Below are 27,209 nucleotides of genomic sequence, written 5' to 3'. Positions count from 1 at the left end.
TCACCCCTTCAAAAGATAAATTCTATACCACTAAACCACGCCATAAGCTCTAAAGGACCTACATAAAACAAGCAAATTGAACTTCAAGGTTGCGAATACAGCCACTCTCAGTGCCTTTTTTGAAAAGTTAGTCTGAGGAGAGGAAGGTGGAAGTGGAAAAAGCCATTTAATTCCACCTTGTGTGAAAGGCAACTCCATACAAAAGTCGGCGGCTCCAGGCGTAAACAAGTGCTATCCTCCAGCCGCTCCAACCCCCGCTTTCCTGTGCAGCCTGCTCGGCGCTCCGAGTCTAAAGTGTTCCCAATTCCCTCATCCTTAAACTTCACCAACCCACCGACAGCCCGGTCCACCCGCACCCTGCTGGGCTGTTTACCGTTGCGTGGCCAAGCTGAGCCCCAGCCCGCTCCCTTCCCCCGTGCACCGCGGGAACACTGTGACATTTAGCTGGTGGGCTTCGCGAGGAAAACGGACGCACACGAAGAAGAGTCCATACAAAGGGGCGTAGGAAGAAGGCGGCGGCGGGCAGCAGGCAAAGGAGGGGCTGATACCAAATGACACAGCAGCAAAACCGGTTCCCTGACACCGGGGCCCACACGGCCGGCTTCTCGGACCGCGCTGTGCGCCTGTCCACAGCCGTAGGAGTCCTTCCTCCAGTCAGCCGGGCAGGGCGGCCGGCACGGCGTTGGCCCTGCCGAGTGACAGCCGCCCTCCCGGGGGCCGGCGGGAAGGGGCCGTGCCCTGAGGATCGTCCGCCCCCTGCGGCCCGGGGATGGGGCGCGGCGGCCCCCAGGCGGCAGGTGCCCGCTCTCCGCCACTGCCCCGCCGCCCAGGCTCCCGGGGGGAGCGGTTCGGCGCCCTCCGCCCGCGCTGCCATTCGCAGCGGAGACTGGCTCCCCCTTTCCCGCCCGCCCGGTAGCCCCCATCTCAGGGGCTGACACTCACCAAAGCCGGCGGCGCCGCCGCCTCCTCCTTGCGCCGCGCTCCCTGGGCTCCCAGCAGCCGCGGCGGCGGCGGCGCCTCCGAGGCACAGACCCGGGTTTGTTCAAAATCACGCGCCCAGCGCCATTCCACCGCCGCATCCCATAATACGCCGGGCCCTCCCCGCCCGCGCGCCCCTCTCTGCCCGCCCCTCCACTCCGCCCGCCCCGCCCCGCCTCGCTTAGCTCCCCGGGCCGGCTTCCTTCGCCCCGCCCCTTCCGCGGCGCCTGGCCCCGCCCCTTGGCAACCCGAGCCGCGTCATTCCGCAAGGCTCCGTGAGTACGCTCCGGCTCCACGTGACTCCGACTGGGCGCCCTGTCAAAGCTTTCGCACGGAATGTTCCATCTCGCCGAGCCGGGGGTGGGGGACGGTGATCCCGGATCGCGCCAGCAGTTGGCAGAGGCCGCCTTCTCGCCTCGCTTCCCTTGTTAGGAAGTCCATGCTGGAGGTGCGTCCTCCAGCATCCTCCCTGTTTGATGTGCTCCTAAGGCGGCGATTCGGCACAAAAGCCGAATCTCTTGGTTTTATAGGTACTGCTTTTGCAGGAGTCGCTAAAAAGCCCCTGGGAAACCACGCAGAATTAAACTTATTTTGTAAGGGACTTCTTGCTTTTTTTGCAATACTGTATACAGCTAAGACTAACGGAGTCAAATTTCTTTGTATTTAGTCATCTTTTCTATTATTATCCCCACTAGTTACAAGACATCCGAATGTGAAGTCGGAAAAACAGGCTGTGAAAGACCACTCAGTTAATAAATGCTCGGTGTTTGAGACGAGAACTACACAGCAATAGAAAAGGTAAAAGAATGTAAATGTAACATGGTGTGCAACAGCATGTAATTGCCAATGGAGTCAGAGGACGGTCAGATCGATTTGAAATACCAGCTAAGGACCACAGTGGAGGAGACGAGAGAGGTCGCAGCAGAAGCTGCAACCATTTGGAATCAAGCATTCTAGTTTTAAATTGACACCTCCACTTACTGGTGTATAAAGTTTCTTCTCCCATCTGCAAAATAGAAATAACAAAACTTCTCCCAGGATTCTGAGGGTTAACTAAGATGAGTGATGTCAAGTAGCTTCAGGGTCTCTGCCTCAGTTCTGCTGTGCCATAGTCAGTGCTAACTGGACTTCAAAGCTCAACCACTAAGACCTAGAAAGGCTGGGGTGGGCGTTTGGCCTGGTGGGTAAGACACCAGTTAAGGTATTTGCATCCTGTGTCAGAGTGCTCCTAACTTCAGCTTCCTGCTAATGTAGACCCTGGCTCAAGCAATTGAGCTCTAGCCACCCAAATGAGAGAACTGGATTGAGTCACTGGCTCCTAATTTCATACTATTGTGGGATACGGAGAGTAGACCAGTGAATGAGAGCGTTCTCACTCTCGCTCTCTTACTCTCTCCCGCTCTCTTCCAGTCTTTCTGACTGATAAATAAAGATTTAGCAAGGCAAGGGGACTGAAATTAGTAAGAGCTTGGAAGTGGGAAGGTATGTGGCATGTGCAAGCAATGTGGGAAAATCAAGTGATAAAACCGGCTTTTTGGGGGGTTCAATAGTATGACCCATTTTATGAAGAGCCTTAGGAGTTAGTATGACAAATCCTCATAGTCAAATGATTATTGTACTAGATAATACTACTATTATCTACCCAATGTGGGTCACTTTTTTAAAAAAGATTTATTTATTTATTTGAAAGGCAAAGTTGTACACACACACACAGAGTAAGAGCGAGAGTGAGAGCAACAGAGAGAGAGAGAATCTTCCATCCTCTGGTTCACTCCCCAAATGGCTACAATGGCCGAAGCTGGGCCTATCCAAAGCCAGGAGCCAGAAGCTTCTTCCAGGTCTCCCACATGGGTGCAGGGCCCAAGGATTTCTTCTGCTGCTTTCCCAGGCCATTAGCAGGGAGCTGGATTGAAATGGAGTAGGTGGGACTCGAACTGGTGCCCATATGGGAAGCTGGCACCACAGGCAGCAGCTTTACCTGCCACCCTATAATGCAGAACCCACGTTCACTTCTTGGTAAGTGGAAATCAAAACCTTCACCAAAAGTAGTTGTCACTAAAGGTAATTTTTATATAATTTTTTATTATTTTTAAAAATTATTTATTTGAAAGGCAGAGAGAGAGAATGAGAGACAGAGATCACCCATCCTCTGGTTCATCCCCCTGAAACAGGGTTAGGCCATGAGCTGGGAATTCAATCCAGGTGTCCCATATGGATATCGGGGACACATCTACTTGAGCCATCATCTCCCAGCATGCACATTAGCAGGAAGTTGGAATGGGAAGCAGAGCTGGAACTTAAACTCAGGCACTCTGATATAGGATGCAGGTATCCCAAATGGCATCTTAACTGCTATTCCAATCAGCGCCTTCCACAAAGTAATTTTTATTTGTAGCAAATAAAGATACTGTGGGGAATCATTTTCAAAGCTGCAGCTCCCTGAGCAAGGGAAATCAGGTACCTCTTATTTTGAGTAGGAAATGACTATTCCAAAGGGGAATTTTGTCATTACATGTAGAGGTGTGTATAAGTTTGCATAAGTGCAATTTGGAAACACTCTTTTACAAACTCGTGGTATGGTAATGGGACTTAAGTTCCTCCTCTGTGGAGATTTTAGCATTAACTTTAAGTAAAGGGTGACTTTTGGACACCTTTTGATCCATTTTGAGTAGAGTTTGGGCCACTTTAGGGTAGCTGGTGATTGCATCTCTCCTTGGAACATGACTGAAAACAAGCATGAAAGACAAAAGTTTTGGAAGTTTCAGGGCTCTTAAGTAGAAATGAGTCAGGTTAAAGACTTTGAGCTGCTTGGAGCATTAACTCCTGAAGGAAAGGAAGAAGGGAGTGAGGTGGGCTGCCCAAACCAGACTCGATTTGGGGAGAGACTGGAATCCAAAACAGAGGAAAGTTTCCAGCTATTCCACAAATCTAGTCATTCTGATACCAAAACCTAAGACAGCATCAAAAAAGAAGGGAAATCCTTTGAGTCTCACTATGAGTTGTTAGACAAAATTGAGTATTGAAATGTTATCATATTTAACAATGTGGTGGTAAAAATAATTCACACTGTGGCAAAGTTCAGTTTAGTCCAAGAATGGTGGTTTAAAATCTAACTTACAGATTTATGAATTGGATTAAAGAAGAAAAACCAAATTATATATAGAGGTGTATTGCTTAACATTCAGCAATCATTCTGATTTTTTTTAATTCTTAGTAGATATAAAAAAAGGTTTCTTTAATTATGTCAAGATAATTATTACAAACCCAAGAAGGATGCAAGGATATAGCAGCTATTAAAGATTTTTCAGGGTGTCCCAGCCAAATGCAATTAAATAAGAAAAAAGGTCGGGGTGGGGTGGTATGGGAAGGGGTGGCAATTATTTAGCCTAGTGGTTAGGATGGCTGTTTAAGACTCCTGCATCCCACATTGCATGGAGTACCTAGGTTCGAGTCTTGACTCCAGCTTTCTGTTAATGCAGATCCTGGGAGGCACTGCTGATGATTCAAGTAACTGAAATCCTGCCATCCATGAGGGAGACCTGGATTGAGCTTCAGGTTCCCAGCTTCACCATTTTAGGCATTTGGAGAGTGAACCAGTGGATGAGAGCACTGTTTCTCTGTCTCCGTCAAATAAGTAAAAAATTTAAAAAGGGACTGAAATTGTGGTGCAATTGTTTAAGCTGCAACTTTCAACATAGGCATCCCATATCAAAGTGCTGGTTCAAGTCCTGGCACTCCACCTCCAATATGGTTTCCTGCTAATGTGCTTGGGACAGCAACAGAAGATGGCTGAAGTACTTGGGTATCTGCCACTCCTGTGAGAGACCAGTGTGGGGTTCTTGGCTTCTAGCTTCAGCCTGGCTCTGCCCTGGCTATTGTGGCCACTTGGAGAATGAACTAGCAAGATGGAAGATTCTCCCTCTCCTTCCCCCTCCTCCTCTCCCTCTCTTCCTTTCAAATAAATAAATCTTTAAAAAACATTTTAAAGAAATAAGAGGCACACTTACCTGGCAGGGGAGATACGATGGTCACGAAAGAAATAAGAGGCATTTGGGGCTGGCACTGGCATCCCATACGGGCGCTGGTTCTAGTCCTAACTGCTCTTCTTCCAATCTAGCTCTCTGCTGTGGCCTGGGAAAGCAGTAGAAGATGGCCCAGGCCCTTGGGCCCCTGCACCCACAGAGGAGACTTGGAGGAAGTGCCTGGCTCCTGGCTTCAGATCAGCGCAGTTCCAGCTGTTGTGGCCAATGGGGGAATGAACCAACAGAAAGAAGACCTTTCTCTCTGCCTCTCCCTCTCATTGTCTGTAACTCTACTTCTCAAATAAGTAAATAAAATCTTTAAAAGAAATAAATAAGATGCATTCACATAAATGCTGGAAAGAAGAAATTAAATGGTCCTTATTAAAAGTAATCATAAAGAGCTGGATGTTGTGGTTAATTACTTGGCCTGAACACTAACCCTGGCCCCACCACTTCATAACTGTGGGAACTTAGGCAAGTTATTTTCTTCTGTCTTAGGGTTCTCATCTATAAACTGGGCTAGTGCATATATGGTAAGATTGTTACAAAGATTAATGAAGTTAAGATGTGGAAAGCACTTCAAACAGTGTCTGCCATACAGCAAGAACTCAATGGCTAAAAGCTATTAATACTCAAAACCATAATACAGAGTCAAATACAATCTTTCACTTCAGCAAAGAAAGCATTTTAGCTCCGAAGAGTCTCTGCTGCTCAAACATCTGTATTTCAGAAGAAAATCTTTGCTTTATATTTACATGGTCACTTTTCCAAATGAACTAAAAACTGAAAATATTCCGCAACTATCGTGGGTCATTTACTGGATTCCAAGCACTGTGCCAGGCCCTGGGAATGAAACGGTGAACAAGACAGAGCAGCTCTGTCCAGTGGATTGCTCTGCAGTGATGGAACTGCTCCGCCTCTGCCTCTCTGTAACTCTGCCTTTCAAACAAATAAATAAACCCTTAAATAAAGAGTTGCTTTCGTTTCAAGTTAAAAGCCTACCAGGAGAAGATCCGCTGTAATGTTCTCATGTGCTTATCCTGCTAGAGGTGGAATGAGCCTTGTGGTTAGGAGTGGGGGTCCCCTTGTAGGAAGTAGATATTGCAAATGGCTGTCATCCTGAGGAGAGGCACATCTCCAGACAGGATATGGGAGCTTGAAAGAAGAGCGCAAGCAGACGGTGACAGAAATGCTGCCTCTTCCTAGGCCTCACCCATTTGGACCTGGACACAAAGATCTTTGTGTGAAGGAAGGAGAAAAATGACATCTGCCCCTAGCGAGACTGGAAACTCAATTGAGCTGCTATTACAAATCGTCTTAGAATTCTTCATGGCTTATAAACATTAGCATTTGTTTTCCTTGTGTGTTGGTTGGATTCACAGATCTAGACTGGGCTCAGCTAGGCCAGGTTGGATTCTAGGCTTAGAGTTGGGGTGTTACTTGTTCCACATATTTTAATTCTGAAGTCCAAGTATATAAGGCATTAGCTACTTGGGGCATGCTCTTCTTCTAGTGGACCACAGAAACCTTTGGGATTCAGTGTAAATGTGATATCCTTTTTTTTTTTTTTTTTTGAAAAAAAAGATTTATTTATTTATTTGAAAGGCAGAGTTACAGAGAGGCAGAGGCAGAGAGAGAAGTCTTCCATCCACTATGTTCACTCCCCACATGGCTGCAGTGGCCAGAGAAGTGCCAATCCGAAGCCAGGAGCCAGGAGCTTCTTCCGGGTCTCCCACATGGGTGCAGGGGCCCAAAGACTTGGGCCATGTTCTACTGCTTTCCCAGCCCATAGCAGAGAGCTGGATTGGAAGTAGAGCAGTTGGGACTCAAACTGGCATCTATATGGGATGCTGGCACTGCAGGCATTGGCTTTACCCACTATGCCACAGCGCTGGCCCCGTGATATCCTTTTAATAAGGCTACCCTACCGCCAACCAACTGGTACGTTGTCACTTCTGCCTACATACCATTGGTCAAAACAACTCATAGGGTCAAACCCAGTGTCAATAAGGTGGAAGAAATACATTCTTTCTGTCCTAGTGAAAAGTACTGCAAAGGTACAGAGCAAAGGGTGTAGATGCAGAATTCTAGTATAAAGAAGGGAATAAAGAAATAGGAGCAATGATGGATTGCATAATTTGACCAGAGTCTGTTTTAATTCCTCTGTACATAGTATATTTTCCCCCCTCCAGCTGCCTTTAAAAAATTACTTATTTATCTATTTATTTATTTGAAAGGCAGAGTTATAGAGTGAGAGAGAGGGCGAGAGAGAGAGAAATCTTCCATCCACTGGTTTACTCCCCAAATGGCTGCAATGGCCAGAATTGGGCCAATCTGAAGCCAGCAGCCAGGAGCTTTTTCTGGGTCTCCCACGTGGGTGCAGAGGACCAAATACTTGGGCCACCTTCCACTGCTTTCCCAGGTGCATTAGCAGAGAGCTGGATTAGAAGTGGAGTAGGGGCCAGTGCTGTGGCACAACGGGTTAACACCCTGGCCTGAAGCACCAGCATCCCATATGGGCGCTGGTTCTAGTCCTGGCTGCTCCTCTTCTGATTCAGCTCTCTGTTGTGGCATGGGAAAGCAGTGGAGGATGGCCCAAATCCTTGGGCCCCTGCACCCACGTGGGAGACCTGGAAGAAGCTCCTGGCTCCTGGCTTTGGATCAGTGCAGCTCCAGCCATTGCGGCCATCTGGGGAGTGAACCATTGGATAGAAGACCTCTCTCTCTCTCTCTCTCTCTCTCTGCCTCTCCTCTCTCTGTGTAACTCTGACTTTTGAATAAACAAATAAATCTAAATTGCAGGCTGACACTTCACCACAGCACCACCCTCAATGCCAGCTACTTTTAAGATTTCAATTTATCTTTGGTTTTCAGCAGTTTGAATAGTATGTGTCTATGTGTGTATATGTGTCCATCATTTTGACAGTTTTTCTGAGATTCCCTGGATGTATTCTTTGCTATTTTATCTTCTAGGTTTATTTATTTATTTATTTATTTATTGACAGGCAGAGTTAGACAGTGAGAGAGAGAGAGACAGAGAGAAAGGTCTTCCTTTTTCCGTAGGTTCACCCCCCAAGTGACCTCTACGGCCGGCGCGCTGCGCTGATCCGAAGCCAGGAGCCAAGTGCTTCCTCCTGGTCTCCCATGCGGTGCAGGGCCCAAGCACCTGGGCCATCCTCCACTGCCCTCCCAGGCCATAGCAGAGAGCTGGACTGGAAGAGGAGCAACCGGGACAGAATCTGGCGCCCCAACCGGGACTAGAACCCGGGATGCCGGCGCCGCAGGCAGAGGATTAGTCTAGTGAGCCGTGGCGCCAGCCTCTAGGTTTAATTTTTTTAATGCCTTTTCTTTCACTCTTTTCCTCTTTGGATTCCAATTACGTGTATGTTGGATCATTTTGTTCCACAACTTCTGAATATTCTCCCTCTTCCACCCCCTCTCACTCTTTCTTTGCCCTTTGGGCTTTTTTTTTTGGAGATTTATTTATATATTTGAAAGGCAGTTAGAGAGAGAGGGGTATAGACAGAGAGAGAGAGAGAGAGAGATCTTCCATCCACACCCTAGACGGGTGCAAGAGCCAGGGCTGGGCCAGGCCAAAGCCAGGAGCTTCTTCTGAGCCTTGCATATAGGGAGCAGGAGCCCAAGCACTTGGGCCATCTTCCACTGCTTTCTCAGGCCATTAGCAGGGAGCTGGATCAGAATTGGAGTGGCTGGGAAATGAACTGGCACCTATATATGATGCCGGGTGTCACAGGCACCTTTACCCACTATGCCACCTTTACCCACTATGCACACCCCTCACCCTCACTTTGGTTCTTAGAGTCCCTTCTATCGCCCTATTTTTAAATTCTTGGGTGCTTTCTTGGTTACGTTGAATCTACTCATGATTGCATTGAAGGAATTATTCATCTCTGTGATAATTCTATATTTTTACAATTTCCTTTTTACATTTTCTTTTAGTTTCCACTTCTCTGTTTTAACTGCTCACCTGTTCATTCATGTTGTCTTTATTGTCTTTTGAAGCTTTAATATATTATTCATAGTTATCTTCAGTTCTTCATCTGATAGTGCTAACGTTTTTAGATTGCTTTGTCTCCTGACAGTGTGATATTTGGGTGTTTTTCATAATTACAGATTGAATACTGTATCTCCTGTATGCTCAGGTAAACACTATTTATGCTGGGAAAGGGGCATGCGTTGTCTTGTGCTAGACTGTTGGTGTGAAAGGTTGAGTTAGTCTACAGGAATTGAGATGGGCTTTGGTTGCTATGGTGAACTTCGGCCCAGCAGAGTTTTCAAATTTCTTTTGTTACTTTGTGCTTAAAATAAAGGTTAGGTTTTATTCTCAATGCTGCTGTTCTACTTTCAGCTTTAAGCCTCTGTGCTATGCAGCTCACAGAGGATCTCTCTCCAAGCCCAGGACTTCCATCCAGTAGTAAACTGCTATTTGGTGCTGGGAGACTGGTTGGGATGTTGGAGGGAGGGACAGTTTCTCTGAAGTCCTATTCCAGCTTTGTCGCTCCCCCTCTTCGTGGAGGAGCAACACTAAACCCTGCCTAGGCTTCACATCCGAGTCACGGCACCATTATGTCGCTCCCCCTCTTCGTGGAGGAACGACACAGGACCCTGCACTGTTCTTTCGTCTGCTTGGCCCTTCCCGGGTTTGCTGCTGGTTCTTCCCGGGTTGGCTGCCGTCCCTTCCACCTCCGTGGAAGGGCGGTTCCCCCTGGCCACTTTCCCCACTTCTGCAGGGGAGCGGCACACCGCCGGCCGGCTCTCTCGGGGGCTGCACAGGTGTTCCCCTTAGATGTTCCCCTTAGATGTTCCTGGTGCATGCCGTCTCTCTCCTCCTTAATAGTCCTCCTCTGCCAATCCCAACTCGGCTGCCCACACGCCGAGTACGCTGCTCTCCTCCAATCAGGAGCAAGTCCTACAGTTTATTGGCTGAACTGGAGGCAGCTGTGTAGAAGCTGTTTTCTTCTCTCCCAGCGCCATATTGTGGGAGAGCAGATGCATAGAATAAGTCTTAATTCCAGTAACAGTCTAGTCCGAGTTGCTCCCCACACAGCTTCAGTCTTAGGCAGGTTCCCAGTCCCTGGGACTTGCATGGAGTTTTCTCCATAATCCTGATTCCTCCCTGTCTATGATAGTCAATGGTCAGGGCTCTAGACAGTTTCCTGTCCCTGTCCCAGAGATAAAGAGTTTTTCCTTTCCCTATTCCTCCAGCTGCAATGGATCTGCACTGGTCTTTGGGGAACAATAAGGTTTGCCTCCTGCCTTTCTTTCAATGGCAGCCACTTCTGTCCTCCAAGCCTGTACCCTTCAAGGAATCTTTCTCTTGACTTCTATCCTGCCATCAACCTTTGTCCTGAGTGCCCAGAGGAGCTCCCTGGGAAAGACTCTGTGAGTATATGTGAACTCCCCTTATGACTGAGGCTTCCATGGGGCTCCACAAGCATGCTAACCCACAGCCAGTCTCTAGCAATTTATTAGAGATTTAGCTGAATTTGCCTTTTCTGTTAGTATGGTGGTCCCATCTCCCCTCTCCTGCTCTGCTACTGGTAGGTAAGTCAATGCCTGCATCTCATATCTTTATAGAACAATCTGTCTTCTTTCCTTAGATTTTAGGTTGTTGATTGCTCTGTGACCTCAGGTCTCTGACTCAACCAAGGCTATGATTTTATAGATTATCTAGCTTACTGTTGTGGTGAGGACAATGCTATTCCCTGCTTTCTATACATCAGAAGCAGCAGAAAGATCTCAGGTGTTGTTTTATTAGGAGAGTCGGAGGGTCTCTATAAATCAACCACAGTAAAAGGCCCGTTACAGTTCTTATGCACGACGGCCTTTCTGCTTCCTTTTCTAACTCGCCCCTTCCTACTTGTTTTTCTGGCTCTCAGAGCTCTTGCTTTCCAACCCAAATTCCACTGTGTGCTCTGACTGTTCCCACAGTTGATGGCAGATTTGGAACACCTTTTCCACCTTGTAGCCTTTACTTCCTACTCCACCCTTAGATGTGTGGACTCTGAACATCATGCCAGTCCCAGAAAAGGAACATTTATATAAAACCGTAAAAGTCTTGGATTTTCCATACTTCCTCCTTATCCAACTATGTTCCCTACTTGAATTAACAAATATTTTTGAGTGTTACTAAATACAAGGCAACAATTGTGAGTGCCAACTGGTTTATAATAATGTATCAGGTTGGGGCTGGCGCCGTGGCTCACTTGGTTAATCCTCCACCTGCAGTCCTGGCATCCCAAATGGGCACCGGGTTCTAGTCCTGGTTGCCCCTCTTCAGTCGAGCTCTCTGCTGTAGCCTGGGAAGGCAGTGGAGGATGGCCCAAGTGCTTGGGCCCCTGTATCCACATGGGAGACCAGGAGGAAGCACCTGGCTCCTGGCTTCAGATTGGCACAGCACCAGCTGTGGCGGCCATCTGGGGGGTGAACCAACGGAAGGAAGACCTTTCTCTCTGTCTCTCTCTCTCTCACTGTCTATAGCTCTACCTATCAAATAAAAAAAAATAATGTATCAGGTTGTCACATTTCTTTCACCTTGCTCTCCTACTTCCAATTCAACTATGTGACTCTACAGGAAACATGAATACCTGAGTGCCATTAAACAGACACAGTGGGCACTAGATGGTATGAACGAGCCTAAGGGTGCAGTGAGTCTAGAGAGGGAGAGAACAATGTAACCTGTGATGATCCATGCACTTCCAAGCAGAAGAATGGTACCTGTTCTGGCACTCTTCCCTGTAGGACCTATCGGTTATCCTGACACCAGAGGAGGCGAGGAAGCAGACAGTTGTGCTGTAACGTCTCTTCCCCCCAGGCTAGAAGACCAGCAGTTTTTGAAATTGAGAAGCAGAGAGGCTACTTCCACGTAGCTCAAAGAGGAACTAACAATTTCCTACCAGACAGGGACTGCTCCTACCACCCATGACATTGCCACTTAACAGACTCCTGCAGCCAGATCTGAGCTCTACTGACATAGAACCCAGCATCAGAGTGAATAGGTAAAACACAGAGAACAAGTGGCTCCCAATAAAATAAAACTGCTGGAGAACACAATAGTTTAAGCCATAAATAAATACACAGATATAAGCACTTAAGACAAAATTCAATACATACACACAAGACTATGCATCAAAAAGCATGTCTGTTCCTTTTCAAATCGATGTTTTAAATTTGGTGAAGTGCACAGATGTTAATTCTATAGTTTGATGAATTTTGGTAAATCCATACACTCATGTGACCCATACTGCTATCAACATGTAGGACATTACTATCATCTCCTGTTACTTTCCAGTGAATTCCCGCTGGTGATTTTCCATTGCTCCCTCTCCAGACAACTTCTCACATTATGTCACCATAAATTAGTTTTGTCTGATTTAGAGCTTTATGTTGATGGGATCTTACTGTATTTCCTTTATGTCTGGCTTCTTTCACTCAGTGTTTTGGAGAATCATTCATTTTGTTGCATGTGTCTATAGTTTTTGCCTTTTTAAAATACTGAGCAGTATTCTATTGAATGAACATACCAAAGTTTGTTTACACATTTTCCTCCTGATGGACATTTGGTTTGTTTCCACTTGGGGCTATTAAACATAAAACAACTATAACATTTTAATATAAGAGTACTTGTGAAAATAATGATCTTTTAAAACATAAAACTTGTGCTGCGGCTTACTTGGCTAATCCTCTGCCTGTGGCACCAGCACACTGAGTTCTAGTCCCAGTTGGAGCGCCAGATTCTGTCCCGGTTGCTCCTCTTCCAGTCCAGCTCTCTGCTGTGGCCCAGGAAGGCAGTGGAGGATGGCCCAAGTGCTTGGGTCCTGCACCCACATGGGAGACCAGAAGGAAGCACCTGGCTCCTGGCTTCAGATTGGTGCAGCATGCTGGCTGTAGCGACCATTTGGGGGGTGAACCAACGGAAGGAAGACCTTTCTCTCTGTCTCTGTCTAACTCTGCCTGTCCAAAAACAAAACAAAACAAAACAAAAAAAAACCACAAAACATAAAACTTTATAGATATATTGAAGGAGAGTTATTGAATTGTGCCAAGAGGGCCGTAAAGGAGAAAAGTTATCACAAAACAGAATTCAAACATGTAAAGAAGTAGAAATCATGATGAAAAAGATAAAATCATTTAGAAGATAAATTCAAGAGACCTAATATATTACTATGTGGAGTTTCAGAAGGAGAGAAAGGAATAGGAAACAGGGAGATGATAGTTAAATATTTAATTCTTAAAAATTTTTACTTGAAAAGTAGAAAGATACAGAGACAGAGACAGATCTTCCATCTACTCGTTGCTCACAATAGCTAAGGCTGGGAAAGGCCAAAACCAAGAGCCATAAACTCAATCCAGGTCTTCCACACGGGTGGCAGTGATCCAAGTACTTGAGCAATCATTGCTGTCTCTCAGGGTACCCAATAGCAGGAAACTGGAGTTGAAAGCAGAGCTAAGAGTTGAACCCAAGCATTTCAGTGTGGATTCTGGCATCCCAAGTGGTGTTTTAAACATTGTACCAAATGCCCACTGCCCCCAGGTGAAAATTAAATGAACAATAATATAAATTTTTTCTATTAATAATACACTATTATTATTACAATGTAACATTATTAATTAATAGAAAATCCTTCTAAAGATACACTTGCATTTGCAGATGTTCCCAGGAGTTCACGGAGTTCCTAGGTAGCATCAAAAAGGCATAGATAGCTAGGTACGTCCTAGGAAAGTTCCTCCAAAGAGAGGATCTTAAAAATGTCCAAGGGGAAAGAACAAGATACCAATAAATGAGCTGATGTGAGCATTAAGTATATACTTCTTATAAAACTAAGAATAAATAAAAATGAAAAGGATAGTTTATGATGGCCATATATGCTTACAATATAAGCATAGAATGATTATAAAATAACAGAAGAATGGGAAAAGAAAATGTAGGAAAATATTTAACTTTTCAGTAATCATATTGTGGTGGTATTATTGGTATTGGTATTCTGAAGCCTGGTATGTATAATGTGAGGTGGATAAAATGAGTAATTATGAGAGGCAGGCGTTTTGGCACAGCCGGTTAAGCCATTGCTTGGGACACCTGCATCTCATATTAGGGTTCCTGCTTACAGCCCTGGCTATTCCATGCTTCCGATACAACTTCCTGCCAATGTGCCTGGGAGGCAGCAGATGATGGCTCAAGTGCTTGGGTTCCTGCACACACATGGGAAACCTGGATAGAGTTCTCGGCTTTCTGACTTCAGCGTGGCACAGCCCTGCTGTTGGGGGCATTTGGGGAGTAAGCCAGCTTATAGAAGTCTGTCTCTCCTCTCTCTCTCTCTCTCTCTCTCTCTCTCTCTCTCATTTTGCTTTTGAAATCAATAAAAACATAATTATTAATATTCTAATGGTAAGATTCTTTATTATGTAGGATCTTTTAAAAGTTCATGGAAACTTTATATTATGAAAAAAAGTTGTATAACTTTCAAAGTTTTTTTGCAACAAAATAAACTCGTACTAACTTGTTATAACAGGTCTGACAGGATCTAGTTGAAGCACTAAGAAGACATCAGTTTGAAAAGAGTCACTATCAGATTAACATGGATTCTTCTAAAATTGAAGGCAGAATGAACATCAGGTTTATGGTGAAGCTCGGTGGGAAAATGGTGAAATCCTTTATGCTTTACGAAAACTACATGGGCACAATGTCCCCCAGCAGTTTACCAATGGGTAACTTCTTCGAAGAAGGAACCAATGTTGAAAATGAAGTCTACAGTAGCAGACCATCCACAGTGGTCTTGTTTATGCCCTAACTGAAGAGGACTGACCATTAATACAAGAAATTACAACTAACACAATAGATACCCCAATTAGTTCAGTTTACACACTTATGACTGAAAATTTAGAATGGAACAAACTTTCTGGTTGATGGGTGTCAAAATGGTCTAGTCCATCCTCCGGGTTTTAATGAAAAATTTCAACATATGGGATAAAGACTCTGAAACATTTCTTAGGAGATTGTAACAGGAGATAAATTCTTGACTTTACCAGTACTATTCTACAGACAAAACACAGTCAAAACAATGGTTACCAAGAGGCAGAAGTGGTCCAGTCAAAGCAAAAGTGGGCTGGTCAAGAGCAATGCTCATGGCAAGTTTTTTAGGATGCCCAAGGCATTTTGTTTATTGATCCTAAAAAGGAGAGCCAAAGAGCGGGAGCATCTGCTTATTATGGACAGTGTTTTGGGAAAGTTAGTCAAACCCTTAGCAGAAAAACACCTGGGAAAGTTTCACCAGAGAGTGAACGCTCCCACTCTTTCCTCTCATTAAATAAGGCAAATGTGGTGGGAGTTTTAATAGGAAGGCATTAGGCATTCATCCTGTAATCCCAATTTGGCACCTTCTGACTATTTTTGTTTTCTAATCTAAAAAATCTTTTTTAAAAAATGTTTATTTATTCAAAAATCAGGGTTACAGAAAGAAAGGGGGGGGAGAGAGAGAGAGAGAGAGAGAGATATTGATTCTATCCATTGGTTTGCTCCCCAGATGGCTGCAATGGCCAGGGCTGGACCGGGCCCAAGCCAGGAGCCAGGAGCTTCATCTAGGTCTCCCAAGTGGGTACAGGGACCCATGTACTTGGGCCTCTTCTGCTGCCTTTCCCAGGCACATTAGCAGGGAACTGGATAGGAAGTGGAACAGCCAGCACCCAAACTGGTGCTCTTATGGGATGCCAGCATTGCAGCGGCAGCTTTACCTGCTATACTACAATGCTGGCCCCAGAAAAATCTTTTTTTTTTTTAAAGATTTATTTATTTAAGCCGGCGCCGTGGCTCAATAGGCTAATCCTCCACCTTGCGGCGCCGGCACACCGGGTTCTAGTCCCGGTTGGGGCGCCGGATTCTGTCCCGGTTGCCCCTCTTCCAGGCCAGCTCTCTGCTATGGCCAGGGAGTGCAGTGGAGGATGGCCCAGGTGCTTGGGCCCTGCACCCCATGGGAGACCAGGAAAAGCACCTGGCTCCTGGCTCCTGCCAGGATCAGCGCGGTGCGCCGGCTGCAGCGGCGGCCATTGGAGGGTGAACCAGCGGCAAAGGAAGACCTTTCTCTCTCTGTCTCTCTCTCTCACTGTCCACTCTGCCTGTCAAAAAAAAAAAAAAAAAAAAAAAGATTTATTTATTTATTTGAAAGTCAGAGTTACATATAGAGAGAGGAGAGGCAGAGAGAGAGAGAAAGGTCTTCCATCCAATGATTCACTCCCCAATTGGCCGCAACAGCCGGAGCTGCACCGAACTGAAGCCAGGAGCCAGGATCTTCTTCCGGGTCTCCCGCGTGGGTGCAGGGGCCCAAGGACTTGGGCCATCTTCTTCTGCTTTCCCAGGCCATAGCAGAGAGCTGGAGTGGAAGTGGAGCAGCCGGGTCTCGATCCAGTGCCCATATGGGATGCCGGCGCTTCAGGCCAGGGCGTTAACCTGCTGCACCACAGTGCTGGCCCCCAGAAAAATCTTTAAAGAGCACATTTGCTTCAATAAATAATGTAAAAAAACCCTTGTAATAACATGATTAAATTCCTAGGACCCTCAGCTATTTAGGGATAGACTAAATGGCTGCTATTATTGCTTACAAAAATGTCTTGAACTTGTTGGAGCTTATGTTGGTAAGTAAATTTATGTTATTTATTTATTTATTTTAAAAATTTATTTATTTATTTGAAAGTCAGAGTTACACAGAGAGAGGAGAGGCAGAGAGAGAGAAAGAAAGGTCCTCCATCTGAAGGTTCACTCTCCAATTGGCCGCAACAGCCTGAGCTGCACCAATCTGAAGCCAGGAGCCAGGAGCTTCATCTGGGTCTCCCATGAGGGTGCAGGGGCCCAATGACTTGGGCCATCTTTTTTTGTGTGTGTGTGCTTTTTAGGACAATATATTTTTTAAAATTTATTTATTTATTTATTTTTTATTATTTAATAAATGTAAATTTACAAAGTGCAACTTTTGCATTGTTGTGGCTTTTTCCCCCATAATCTCCCTCCCACCCGCAGCCATCCCATCTCCCACTCCCTCTCCCATCCCACTCTTCATCAAGATTCATTTTCAATGATCTTTATATACAGAAGATCAACTTAGAATATACTAAGCAAAGATTTCAACAGACTGCACCCACACAACCACACAAGATATAGAGTACTGTTCGACTAGTAGTGTTACCGTTAACTCTCATAGTAAAACACATTAAGGACAGAGATCCTACGTGGGGAGCAGGTGCACAGTGACTCCCGTTGTTGATTTAACAATTGACATTCTTATTTATGACGTCAGTAATCACCCCAGACTCTTGCCATGAGCTGTCAAGGCTATGGAAACCCCTTGAGTTCACCAACTCTGAACTTATTTAGTCAAGGCCATATCACAGTGGAGGTTCCTTCCTCCCTTCAGAGAAAGGTGCCTCCTTCTTTGATGGCCCGTTCTTTCTGTTGGGATCTTGTTCACCGAGATCTTTCATTCAGGTCGTTTTTGCCACAGTGTCTTGGCTTTCCATGTTGGGCTATCTTCTACTGCTTTCCCAGGCCACAGCAGAGAGCTGGATCAGAAGAGAAGCAGCCAGGACTTGAACCGGCATCCATATGGGATGCCAGCTCTTCAGGCCAGGGTGTTAACCCACTGTGCCACAGCACTGGCCCCAATGTTATTTATTTTTTATCTTTAAATTACATTTTCCTATATCCCTTTTGAAATCCTCTCACTGCATTCGTAGCTTCTGGCTATGTCCTGGGCTCAGTCTTAGCGATTGCAGGCATTTGGGAAGTGAACCAGCAGATGGGAGTTCTGTCTCTCTCTGTCTCTGCCCCTCTGTCCCTCATAAAAAAAGAAGAAAAAATAACCTGGCTGAGGCCAGAAGCCAGGACATAGGGAAAGTTTAACAATTACTTATAGAGAGAACTTTAAGTGTGGTTACTTGCATCTGAGACAGTCTGGAAGCAAATAGCTAGAGGAGGGCTGGCGCTGTGGTGCAGTGGGTTAACGCACTGGCCTGAAGTGCCAGCATCCCATATGGCCACTGGTTCTAGTCCTGGCTGCTCCTTTTCCAATCCAGCTTTCTGCTATGGCCTGGGAAAGCTGTAGAAGATGGCCCAAGTCCTTGGGTCCCTGCACCCGCGTGGGAAACCCGGAAGAAGCTCCTGGCTCCTGATTTGGATTGGCGCAGTTCCGGCTGTTACGGCCATGTGGGGAGTGAACCAGCGGATGGAAGACCTCTCTCTCTCTCTGCCTCTCCTCTCTCTGTGTAACTCTAACTTTCAAATAAATAAATAAATATTTTTAAAAATAGCCAGAATATTGGAAATACAGTAGGATTATATTAAAAAATAAGTTTAAAAAACACTGAAAAATCTGGTGGACAAAAATTCTCAACTGTTCAAGCCCAAGGGCATTCCCAAAGATGAAATATGCTCAACATCTAGTTAACTTGCACACTGCTGCCCTGTTATCTGTGGTTTCACTTTTCACAGTTTCAATTATCTACGGTCAACCACAGTCTGAAAATACTACACAGAAATTTTCAAAAATAAACAATTCTTAAGTTTTAAACTATATGCCATTCTAAGTAGCAGGATGACATCTTGCTCTGGTCTGCTCTGTCCAGCCCAGAACCAAATCATCTCTTTGTCTAGTACATCCATGTCATAGATTGTTAGTCCCTGGCTGTCTCAATGGTCAGATCTACTATAACCGTATTACAGTGCTGTGTTCAAGTAAACCTATGTTATTCAATAAAGGCCCCAAAGCACAAAAGTAGTGCTGTTGCCAATTCAGACTTACCAAAGAGAAGCTGTAAAATGCTTCCTTCAAGTGAAGAGATAAAAGTTCTCAAATCAATAAGCAAAAATAGTCATATAGAAAAGGTGCTAAAATCTGTAGTATATTCTGAAAGGGACCACATTTATGTAACTTTTATTACAGCATATATAGTTGTTCTACTTCATTATTAGTTATTGTTGTCAGTTCTCACTGTGTCTAATTTATAAACTATTGTAGGTACGTATGTTAGGAAAAGAACACAGGAGCCGGCACTGTGGCCTAATGGGTAAAGCCGCCACCTGCAATGCTGGCATCCCTTATGGGTGCTGGTTAGAGTCCCAGCCGCTCCACTTCCGATCCGGCTCTCTGCGATGGCTTGGGAAAGCAGTAGAAGATGGCCCAAGCCCTTGGGACCCTGCACACGTGTGGGAGACCCAGAAGAAGCTCCTGGCTCCTGGCTTTGGATCAGCAGTTCCAGCTGTTGCAGCCATCTGGGGAGTAAACCATCAAATGAAAGACCCCTCTCTGTCTCTGCCTCTCTGTAACCCTGCCTTTCAAATAAATAAATATTTTTTTTAAAAAAGGAAAATAACATAATAAATGAGTCTACAGGGTTAACTACTTTTGGTGGTTTCAGGCATCTACTGGAGGAACTATCCTCTGCTGACAGGTTGGACTACTATATCCCAAGAGGGCAAAGTTTGGGCCCACAGAATACAATGAACAAAGAACATGTCAGAGAGCAGAATCAATGCTAACCATGGAATTTATTCTACCAACAGGGCAGTGGGCTTCTGTAATTCCTGCCCAGGATCATGCTGTTGCTACGGAACACTAACTGCTGTCCATCTCCCATTCTTCCTTTTTTGAGATTTAACTGTGGTTGTTCCACTGTCGTTCTGTATTACATGTATAGGCATGGAGTACAGCATTTGTTTTATGTTCCTGGACCACAAAAAGCCACATCCTATTGTGATAGAATTGTGCATCACCAGACATCCTGTGTTTTGAGCTGATGAAGAAAGTGTTAAATAAAAATTGCAGAGGCCATTGTTTTGGACTAAGCTCCTGCAACCAGGCCCCAACAGATTAGGCTAAAATAACGGAGTCACTCATGCCAAAGTTCTATGTCACTAAACTGAAACTAATCCAGTGTATTTGACTTCTGAGAAATCAGAATTTGATAACAACTGAATTTCCCAAAGAGGTCAATTGCAGTTAACATAATGAAGTTCCCTCTGCCTTAACCCTTCAGCAAAAGGGTAACCTAAAGCAACCTGATGTTAACCAATCATTAATTTTTTTTCTATTTTTCCATCTCCCTGACCACTTTACAAAGAAAGTAACTTGGAAATGACTTTTGTTTTCTTGCTTTTGCTTTCTTCAGCCCTGTTTTATGACTTTAAAAACCTCTCTTCTCCTCAGTTAATTGGAACATGTATTCTGTTTTTAAAAAATATTTATTTATTTGAAAGGCAGAAATATGGAGAGAGAAGCAGAGAAGGAGAGAGAATGAGAGAGCAAGTGAGCTCTTCCATCTGCTGGCTCACTCCCCAAATGGCCACAACAGCCAGGGCTGGGCCTGGCAGAAGCTTCCTCTGGGTCTCCCACCTGGGTGCAGAGGCCCAAGGACTTGGGCCATCTTCTACTGCTTTCTCAGGCTGTAGCAGAGAGCTGGATTGGAAGAGGAGCAGCCAGGATTAGAACCGGCACCCATATGGGATGCCAGCACTGCATGTAGAGGCTTAACCTTCTTTGCCACTGTGCTGGGCCCTATATTCTGTTTTGTGGTGTGCAGTATTACCTGATTCTGGAATTGAAAATAAAGCCAGGGAAAATAAAGCCGATGCGTGGCTCACTTGGTTAATCCTCCGCCTACGGCGCTGGCATCCCATATGGACACCGGATTCTGTCCCAGTTGCTCCTCTTCCAGTCCAGCTCTCTGCTGTGGCCTGGGAGGGCAGTGGAGGATGGCCCAAGTGCTTGGGCCCTGCACCAGCATGGGAGACCTGGGAGAAGCACCTGGCTCCTGGCTTCGGATTGGCGCAGTGCCACCGGCTGTAGCGGCCATTTGGGGAGTGAACCAGTGGAAGGAAGACCTTTCTGTCTCTTTCTCTCACTGTCTATAACTCTACCTGTCAAATAAATTTAAAAAAAATTAAAAAGAGAAAGAAAATAAAGCCAAATAAATCTAGTTTAATCTTTAAACCAGATTGTCCTTAGACACAACTGAATGAGAAGTTAACTTTTTCCTTAGGGAGGGAGTATGTTATCCTGTGAAGGACACAAAGATTTTTAGGTGAACAGAACAGATCATAGCAGTAACTACTGTTTGTACCACTATGTTCACCCTTTCCTTTTCATTGTGAGCACAAGGCAACACAAGGGGAAATTAAGTTTCCAGAATCACTATTATTAGGCATTCTTGCCAGTGGAATGGGATCTGAATTGATGTGGGCAATTTCCACTTTACTTTCTTTTTTTTTTTTATTTTTTTTTTATTTTTTGACAGGCAGAGTGGACAGTGAGAGAGAGAGACAGAGAGAAAGAAAGGTCTTCCTTTGCCGTTGGTTCACCCTCCAATGGCCGCTGCGGCCGGCGCACCGCGCTGATCCGATGGCAGGAGCCAGGAGCCAGGTGCTTTTCCTGGTCTCCCATGGGGTGCAGGGCCCAAGCACCTGGGCCATCCTCCACTGCACTCCCGGGCCACAGCAGAGAGCTGGCCTGGAAGAGGGGCAACCGGGACAGAATCCGGCGCCCCGACCGGGACTAGAACCCGGTGTGCCGGCGCCGCTAGGCGGAGGATTAGCCTAGTGAGCCACGGCGCCGGCCACTTTACTTTCTTAAAAGGAATTTATTCTGGACTTTCTTTTTCTCCTTTGCAATAGAGGAAATATGCCAATTATCACATCTCGAGATGGCAAAAAGTTCAAAGGTTTGAACTTTGTAGGCAAGACTGTAAGACATTGCACTCTTAGATACTTCTGGTAGGAGGGCAAAATGATAGCATCCCTATCAAGTGAAACTTTACAATATATATCACAATTTTAAGTATGTCTCCTTTGAGTCATTTCTGGGAATGTGTTTTGCTGGTACATAATTCTATATAAAATGATGTACAGGAAAAGTTATTCATTGCAGGAGTGGCTGTTTGTTCTGGCAGTTAGAATGCTCAGATCCCATCCTGGAGTGCCTGGGCTCCATCCATGCTCTGCTCCTGGCAATGCAGACTCTGGGAGGCAGCAGTGATGTCTCAAGTGGTTGGGTTCCTGTCATCCATACAGGAAAGTCTGGACTGTGTTCCTGGCTCCTGGCTTTGGCTGGAAACGGGAGTTTACCCTGTGTCTCTCCCTTTCTTAAAAACAATAACAATAACTACAATTATAATGTCTCACTCCCTAGACTTAAATGTCCTATAAGGATTAAGTAAATTTTGGCATACCTTCACTAGGTAGTACTCTCCACCTCTAAAACGAATGACTTTTAAGATGGGACTTAGGCCAGCGCCATGGCTCAATAGGCTAATCCTCCGCCTGCGGCGCCGGCACACTAGGTTCTAGTCTTGGTCGGGGCGCCAGATTCTGTCCCGGTTGCTCCACTTCTAGTCCAGCTCTCTGTTGTGGCCCGGGAGTGCAGTGGAGGATGGCCCAAGTCCTTGGGCCCTGCACTTGCATGGGAGACCAGGAGAAGCACCTGGCTCCTGGCTTCAGATCAGCGCGGTGCGCCCGCAGCGCGCCAGCTACAGTGGCCATTGGGGGGATGAACCAATGGCAAAGGAAGACCTTTCTCTCTGTCTCTCTCTCTCACTGTCCACTCTGCCTGTCCAAATAATAAAAAAAAGACTGGACTTAAATGGTAAGATCGCCAGGAAAAGTGAAAAATTCAAGAGCAGAACAATGAAGCAATGTGCTTCTCATTGTAAAAGGAAGGAGATACACAGATTTCTACTTCTTTCAGAAATTCTCTAGGGATTTATAGAATATATATATATATATATATAAAATACACATTATATAATACATGTTTTATATAATACATATATATAGAATATATATACACACATATATAAGATACATGAGTGATGAATGCAATCACCTATAAAGGGCGAGTGAACATATAATTTGTCACTCAGATGGAGTCGTTTCTAGAATGAAAAGAGGTGTTAATAAATACCTCAGGACACCAGACTAAAAATGGTATTGTCCTGGACACATGGGATGTATGATCAAACATTAAAAAAGATACCTGGTGTGTGTGTGGGGGTGGGTGGGACGCGGACATTTTTTATCTTATTTTTAAAAAGCACTGGTCTGTGGTGAATTGGAAATAAACAAAAAACTCGCCCTTTACCACACGTAGTTTCAGCGCTGCCTTAACGAACGAAGAATAAACCATAAACGTGAAACACGGACCTTAGCGCAAACGCAGTAGTTGTACGTACCGAGCCCTTACTGGAGCTGCACAAGCGACACACTCCCTTCAAGTTCATCAGCCAATCCCAAGTCGGAGCGTGAGAGCCAGCGCCTGTGGGAGAGGCCAGGGCGGGCCTGGGACGTGAGGAGTGAAGCGCCTTGTCATTCAACCCGGAGGGCGGAGGTAGCTCAGGTCCCGCCCCACCCACTGACGCTCTGGCCCGCGTAGGGGCTACTCTGTGGTATCCTTGGTTCTCTCTAGCCCCACTCCGGAGGACCATACTCGTTTTCTTTGAGGCTGTGAGGGGCCCCCTCAGCCACGGCTGAGGTGGAAGAAAGATGGCGGCAGCCGTGCGACAGGATTTGGCCCAGCTCATGAATTCGAGCGGCTCTCATAAAGATCTGGCGGGCAAGTGAGTGTTTCCCGAGAGCAAGAGAGTGGGGAAGAGAGTGGGGAAGGAAGCCATAGACTGGTTCTCCTTGGGCTGACCGCCACCCTCGTGTTCGAGGCCTGACGACCGAGGGGGCGGGCCTGAGAGCGGCTGGGGCGGTGAGTGTTGCGGGGACCGGACCTTGTGCAGAGGCTCAGGAGGCCAGGGGCGCGGGGTGACTGTCAGCGTGTCCAGTCCTCCGTGGCGTCCTTCCTGGTCCCTCTGCATTTGGGAAGCGCGGTCAGCGGGACGACTGCTCCCCGGGCCTCCGCACGCTTCCCTGGTGCTCTTTCCCGTAGCGGCCTGGCCGCTCACCCCCCGGGCTGGCTCTGGATCTCTTTTAGAATGAGGGAAATTTCTCTGCTGGCGTCTCGATGCGGAGTTTTCCGGGGCAGATGGGCTCTCGGGGTTCACGGGGACGGAGGAGGCATGGCCGCTGCCCTGTGGTCCGGAGCCACTCAGACCATCTTTGCTGGGTCCATGTGTGTTGGGTGCTCTCCTCGCCAGCAGCCTGAGGAAGGCGGAGTGTTCTGCCATCGTGGCTTAGGATGTGCAGAGTATTGATCTTTGCAGGAATCTGGATTGTGTAGGCATTTCGTCGAAGTGTTTGTAGACTACATAGGTTCACCGCCTGTTAGAATGTGTGACCCGTGCTTGTCCCGCAGGCGATTGCTCAGCAGTGTTAGGTGTAGGTAGGCGCCTGTCGCCTCTGCTGCCTTTGCAGATTTGACAGCACTGCTCGTTTGTAAGGAACATGCTTTCTGTTTATATAAATAGGCTTCTCAAGTCGAACCAAATATTTACATCCTGACAGCTGAGATCACCTGCTTTGACCTAGGCATTGACATTGCTACTTTTTTTTTTTTTTTTTTTTTTTTTTTTACTGTAGGCTGTGCTGCCTTTTTTTCTGGTGGTAAATGTAATCAACTTATGTGGGTGAGCAGGACAGCTGTATATCGCAGCTTTACCTACTTTGCTGCATTTCTCGCTGAGGGAAATGGGGCTAATAAAAGGACTTATTCTTGTTTGAGTTTGCCTGAGGACAAAAATGAATATGTGCATATACTCATATATGAGGGAACATGGAATTTGTGGGAAAATGAAATTATGGATTTATTTTGGTGCAGAAGTTCCTGAGAGAAGAACTTTTTAGTATGTGGAAACTGTGTATTGTGAAAAGACTGCATGGGTTTCTTTTTTTTTTTTTTTTTTTAATTATTTATTTGGAAATCAGTTACAAAGAGAAAGGGAGAGACAGAGGGAGAGAGATATTCCATCCGCTCGTTCACTCCTTAAGTGGCCGCAATGGCCAGAGCTGGACCGTTCTGAAGCCAGGAGCCAGGAACTTCATCACCCATGGGGGCAGGTGCCCAAGCACTTGAGCCATCTTCTACTGCTTTCCCAGGCGCATTAGCAGGAATCTGGATCAGAAGTGGAGCAGCCAGGACTCAAACCAGCACCCACATGGGATGCCAGCACTATAGGCAGCGGGTTTATTTGCTATGCTACAGTGCAGGCCCCAAGACTGCATGGATTTCAAAAAAATTTTTGCACTCAGATAAACTCGTATTTTTAATTCTATTTTTCATGAGCCTTTTGAAGTACCTTCATATCTACTTATTATACTTTTATCACCTAGAACAGTACCTGACACAGAGAAAGTGCCATCGAATTGTTGTTACCACTGTTAAGTAATCAGTAAAAATACACATGGACTTTTCCAAGGGTTGTAATAAGCTGAATACATCTTCATGACTAATTCCCTTTTGCGTGTAATTTTTATAAATTTGGATGAAAGTAAAGCAGCTTATAATTCCCCCTGTGCTTGCTTTAGTTTTTATTTTGTTGACTAAAAATAAGTGCAGCGGTTATTAGAAGACATAGAGCTTTCTGAGCACTTGTGTAGCTCTGAAACTTCCGCTCAGTATTTGCTCCCTCAGTTCAGAACTGGAGCTAAACAGCAGAACCTGTTTTATAAGGTGCTTCAGTTATCTGTTTTCATGTAACAAATGAAAAAGTTAGTGGTGTTAATCAACTTACTACTTCTCAGGATTCTGTGTGTTGACTGGGCTGTTTGGCTGGTCTTGTCTGGACTTAGACATAACCGGCAGCTCAGCTGGGGTTGGCCCCATACATATCTGGCTGTTGGCTAGATCTTGCTCTCTGCACGTATTCTCTCAGTCAGTAATTTAGGGCTTTCTTTTATGGCTCTGAGAGTGTTTGAAGAGGCTGTGAATAGAAGCCATAAAATCTTAAGGCTTATCTGGGTAGTTTTGCAGTACTGGTCAAAGTAAGTCACAAGACAGTCTACATTCCCAAGGAGGGGAAATGGAGTCTACCACTACCTCTTTTTTTCCCTTAATTGATTAATATACTTATATTCATCTTATTTGAAAAGCAGAGACAGAGAGATTTTTTTTTTAAAGATTTATTTTTGGCCGGCGCTGTGGCTCAATAGGCTAATCCTCCGCCTGCGGCACCGGCACACTGGGTTCTAGTCCCGGTCGGGGTGCCAGATTCTGTCCCGGTTGCTCTTCTTCTTGTCCAGCTCTCTGCTGTGGCCCAGAAAGGCAGTGGAGGATGGCCCAAGTGCTTGGGCCCTGCACCCGCATGGGAGACCAGAAGCATCTGGCTCCTGGCTTCGGATCAGCGCGGTGCGCCGCCGCAGTGGCCATTGGAGGGTGAACCAATGGAAAAGGAAGACCTTTCTCTCTGTCTCTCTCTCTCACTGTCCACTCTGCCTGTAAAAAAAAAAAAAAAAAAAAGATTTATTTTTGAGAGGCAGAGTTAGAGAGATTGAGAGATCTCCATTCGCTGGTTCACTCCCCAAATGGCCACAACAGCCTGAGCTGGGCCAGGATGAAGCCAGGACCTCCATCCAGGTCTCCCACGTGGATATAGGGGCTCAAGGACTTGTGCCATCCTCCACTGTTTTCCCAGGTGCATTAGCAGGGAGCTGCATTGGAATTGGAGCAGCTGGTGCTCTACTGGTATCCATATGGAATGCTGGCTTTGTAGGTTGCTTAACCCTTATGTTTCTATTTGCTGATTCACTTTCCAAACGCCTGCAATAGCCAGGGCTGGTCCAGACTGAAGCCGAAGTCAGGAGCCCAAAATTCCAGTCAGGTCTCCCACATAGGTGGCAGGGACTCAAGTACTTGAGCCATCATCTGCTGCCTCTCAGGATGTGCAGGAGCAGAAAACTGTGTTGGAAGTGGAGTAGCTGGGACTCAGGGCTCACACCAGGCACTCTGCTATGGGTTGCAGGCTTCCCAAGCTGTGACTTCTGCCATTGGGCTAAATACGTGCCTCCATACCACTACCTTTTTAAGAGCAAAAGTTCACATTGTAAAGGGCCACGGACAGAGGAAGGTATGAGTCACTGGGAGCCATTACTTTAACATTGAACTATATGGGCTTATTGTGGAGATGACATGAAATAATGTGGTAACTGAGCCAGTGCCACCTTAGGGAGCAACTCCTATGGAACTGCTTTCTGAAACAAGTCTTGGCCTTACCCTTAGCTGTATTGGGTAACAATGTGTCAGGATATTTATCCTCATAACAAAACAGTTCTAC

At 45.9% G+C, this 27,209-nt stretch overlaps 2 protein-coding genes and 1 long non-coding RNA gene across 25 annotated transcripts in view; 2 read left to right on the top strand and 1 right to left on the bottom strand.

The window, feature by feature from the left end:
• LIN54 (lin-54 DREAM MuvB core complex component) overlaps nt 1-23,346 on the bottom strand; it is a 105,934-nt gene extending 82,588 nt beyond the window's left edge. For 2 of the 18 annotated variants that reach the window (XM_070047958.2, XM_089303159.1), the window contains exon 1: nt 23,229-23,338. Coding sequence is in view for 6 of the 18 variants with exons in the window: in XM_008267654.5 (XP_008265876.1) it covers nt 374-440 (67 nt within the window). In the remaining 12 variants the exon portion in view is untranslated. Of the gene's footprint in view, nt 1-373; nt 889-942; nt 1,148-23,228 lie in introns of those variants that run through there. The other 16 variants (XM_070047950.2, XM_051819627.3, XM_017347459.4 and 13 more) reach the window with 14 other exon arrangements.
• On the top strand, nt 1,194-5,400 carry LOC127483188 (uncharacterized). Of its 2 annotated transcripts, XR_016212458.1 has the most exons (4): nt 1,194-1,571; nt 1,674-1,776; nt 4,458-4,533; nt 5,096-5,400. It is a non-coding gene; the product is annotated as an uncharacterized LOC127483188 (long non-coding RNA). The 2 variants fall into 2 exon arrangements; XR_016212457.1 differs by lacking the exon at nt 4,458-4,533.
• A 168-nt stretch (nt 23,347-23,514) lies between the features above and the next one.
• The window catches only part of COPS4 (COP9 signalosome subunit 4), a 47,660-nt gene continuing 43,965 nt past the window's right edge, over nt 23,515-27,209 (top strand). For 3 of the 5 annotated variants that reach the window (XM_002717065.6, XM_089303161.1, XM_070047960.2), the window contains exon 1: nt 23,515-23,612. In XM_002717065.6, coding sequence (XP_002717111.1) covers nt 23,539-23,612 — 74 coding nt within the window. In that variant the 5' untranslated portion in view covers nt 23,515-23,538. Of the gene's footprint in view, nt 23,750-27,209 lie in introns of all 5 variants that reach the window. The other 2 variants (XM_089303163.1, XM_089303162.1) reach the window with 1 other exon arrangement.

This window comes from Oryctolagus cuniculus, chromosome 8 (assembly GCF_051225735.1).
Source record: "Oryctolagus cuniculus isolate XC-2025 breed Fujian yellow rabbit chromosome 8, ASM5122573v1, whole genome shotgun sequence".
In the NCBI taxonomy this organism is placed as follows: Eukaryota; Metazoa; Chordata; class Mammalia; order Lagomorpha; family Leporidae; genus Oryctolagus; species Oryctolagus cuniculus.
The sequence above is the reverse complement of the archived record's forward strand: the minus strand, read 5'-3'. Positions and strand labels throughout refer to the sequence as shown.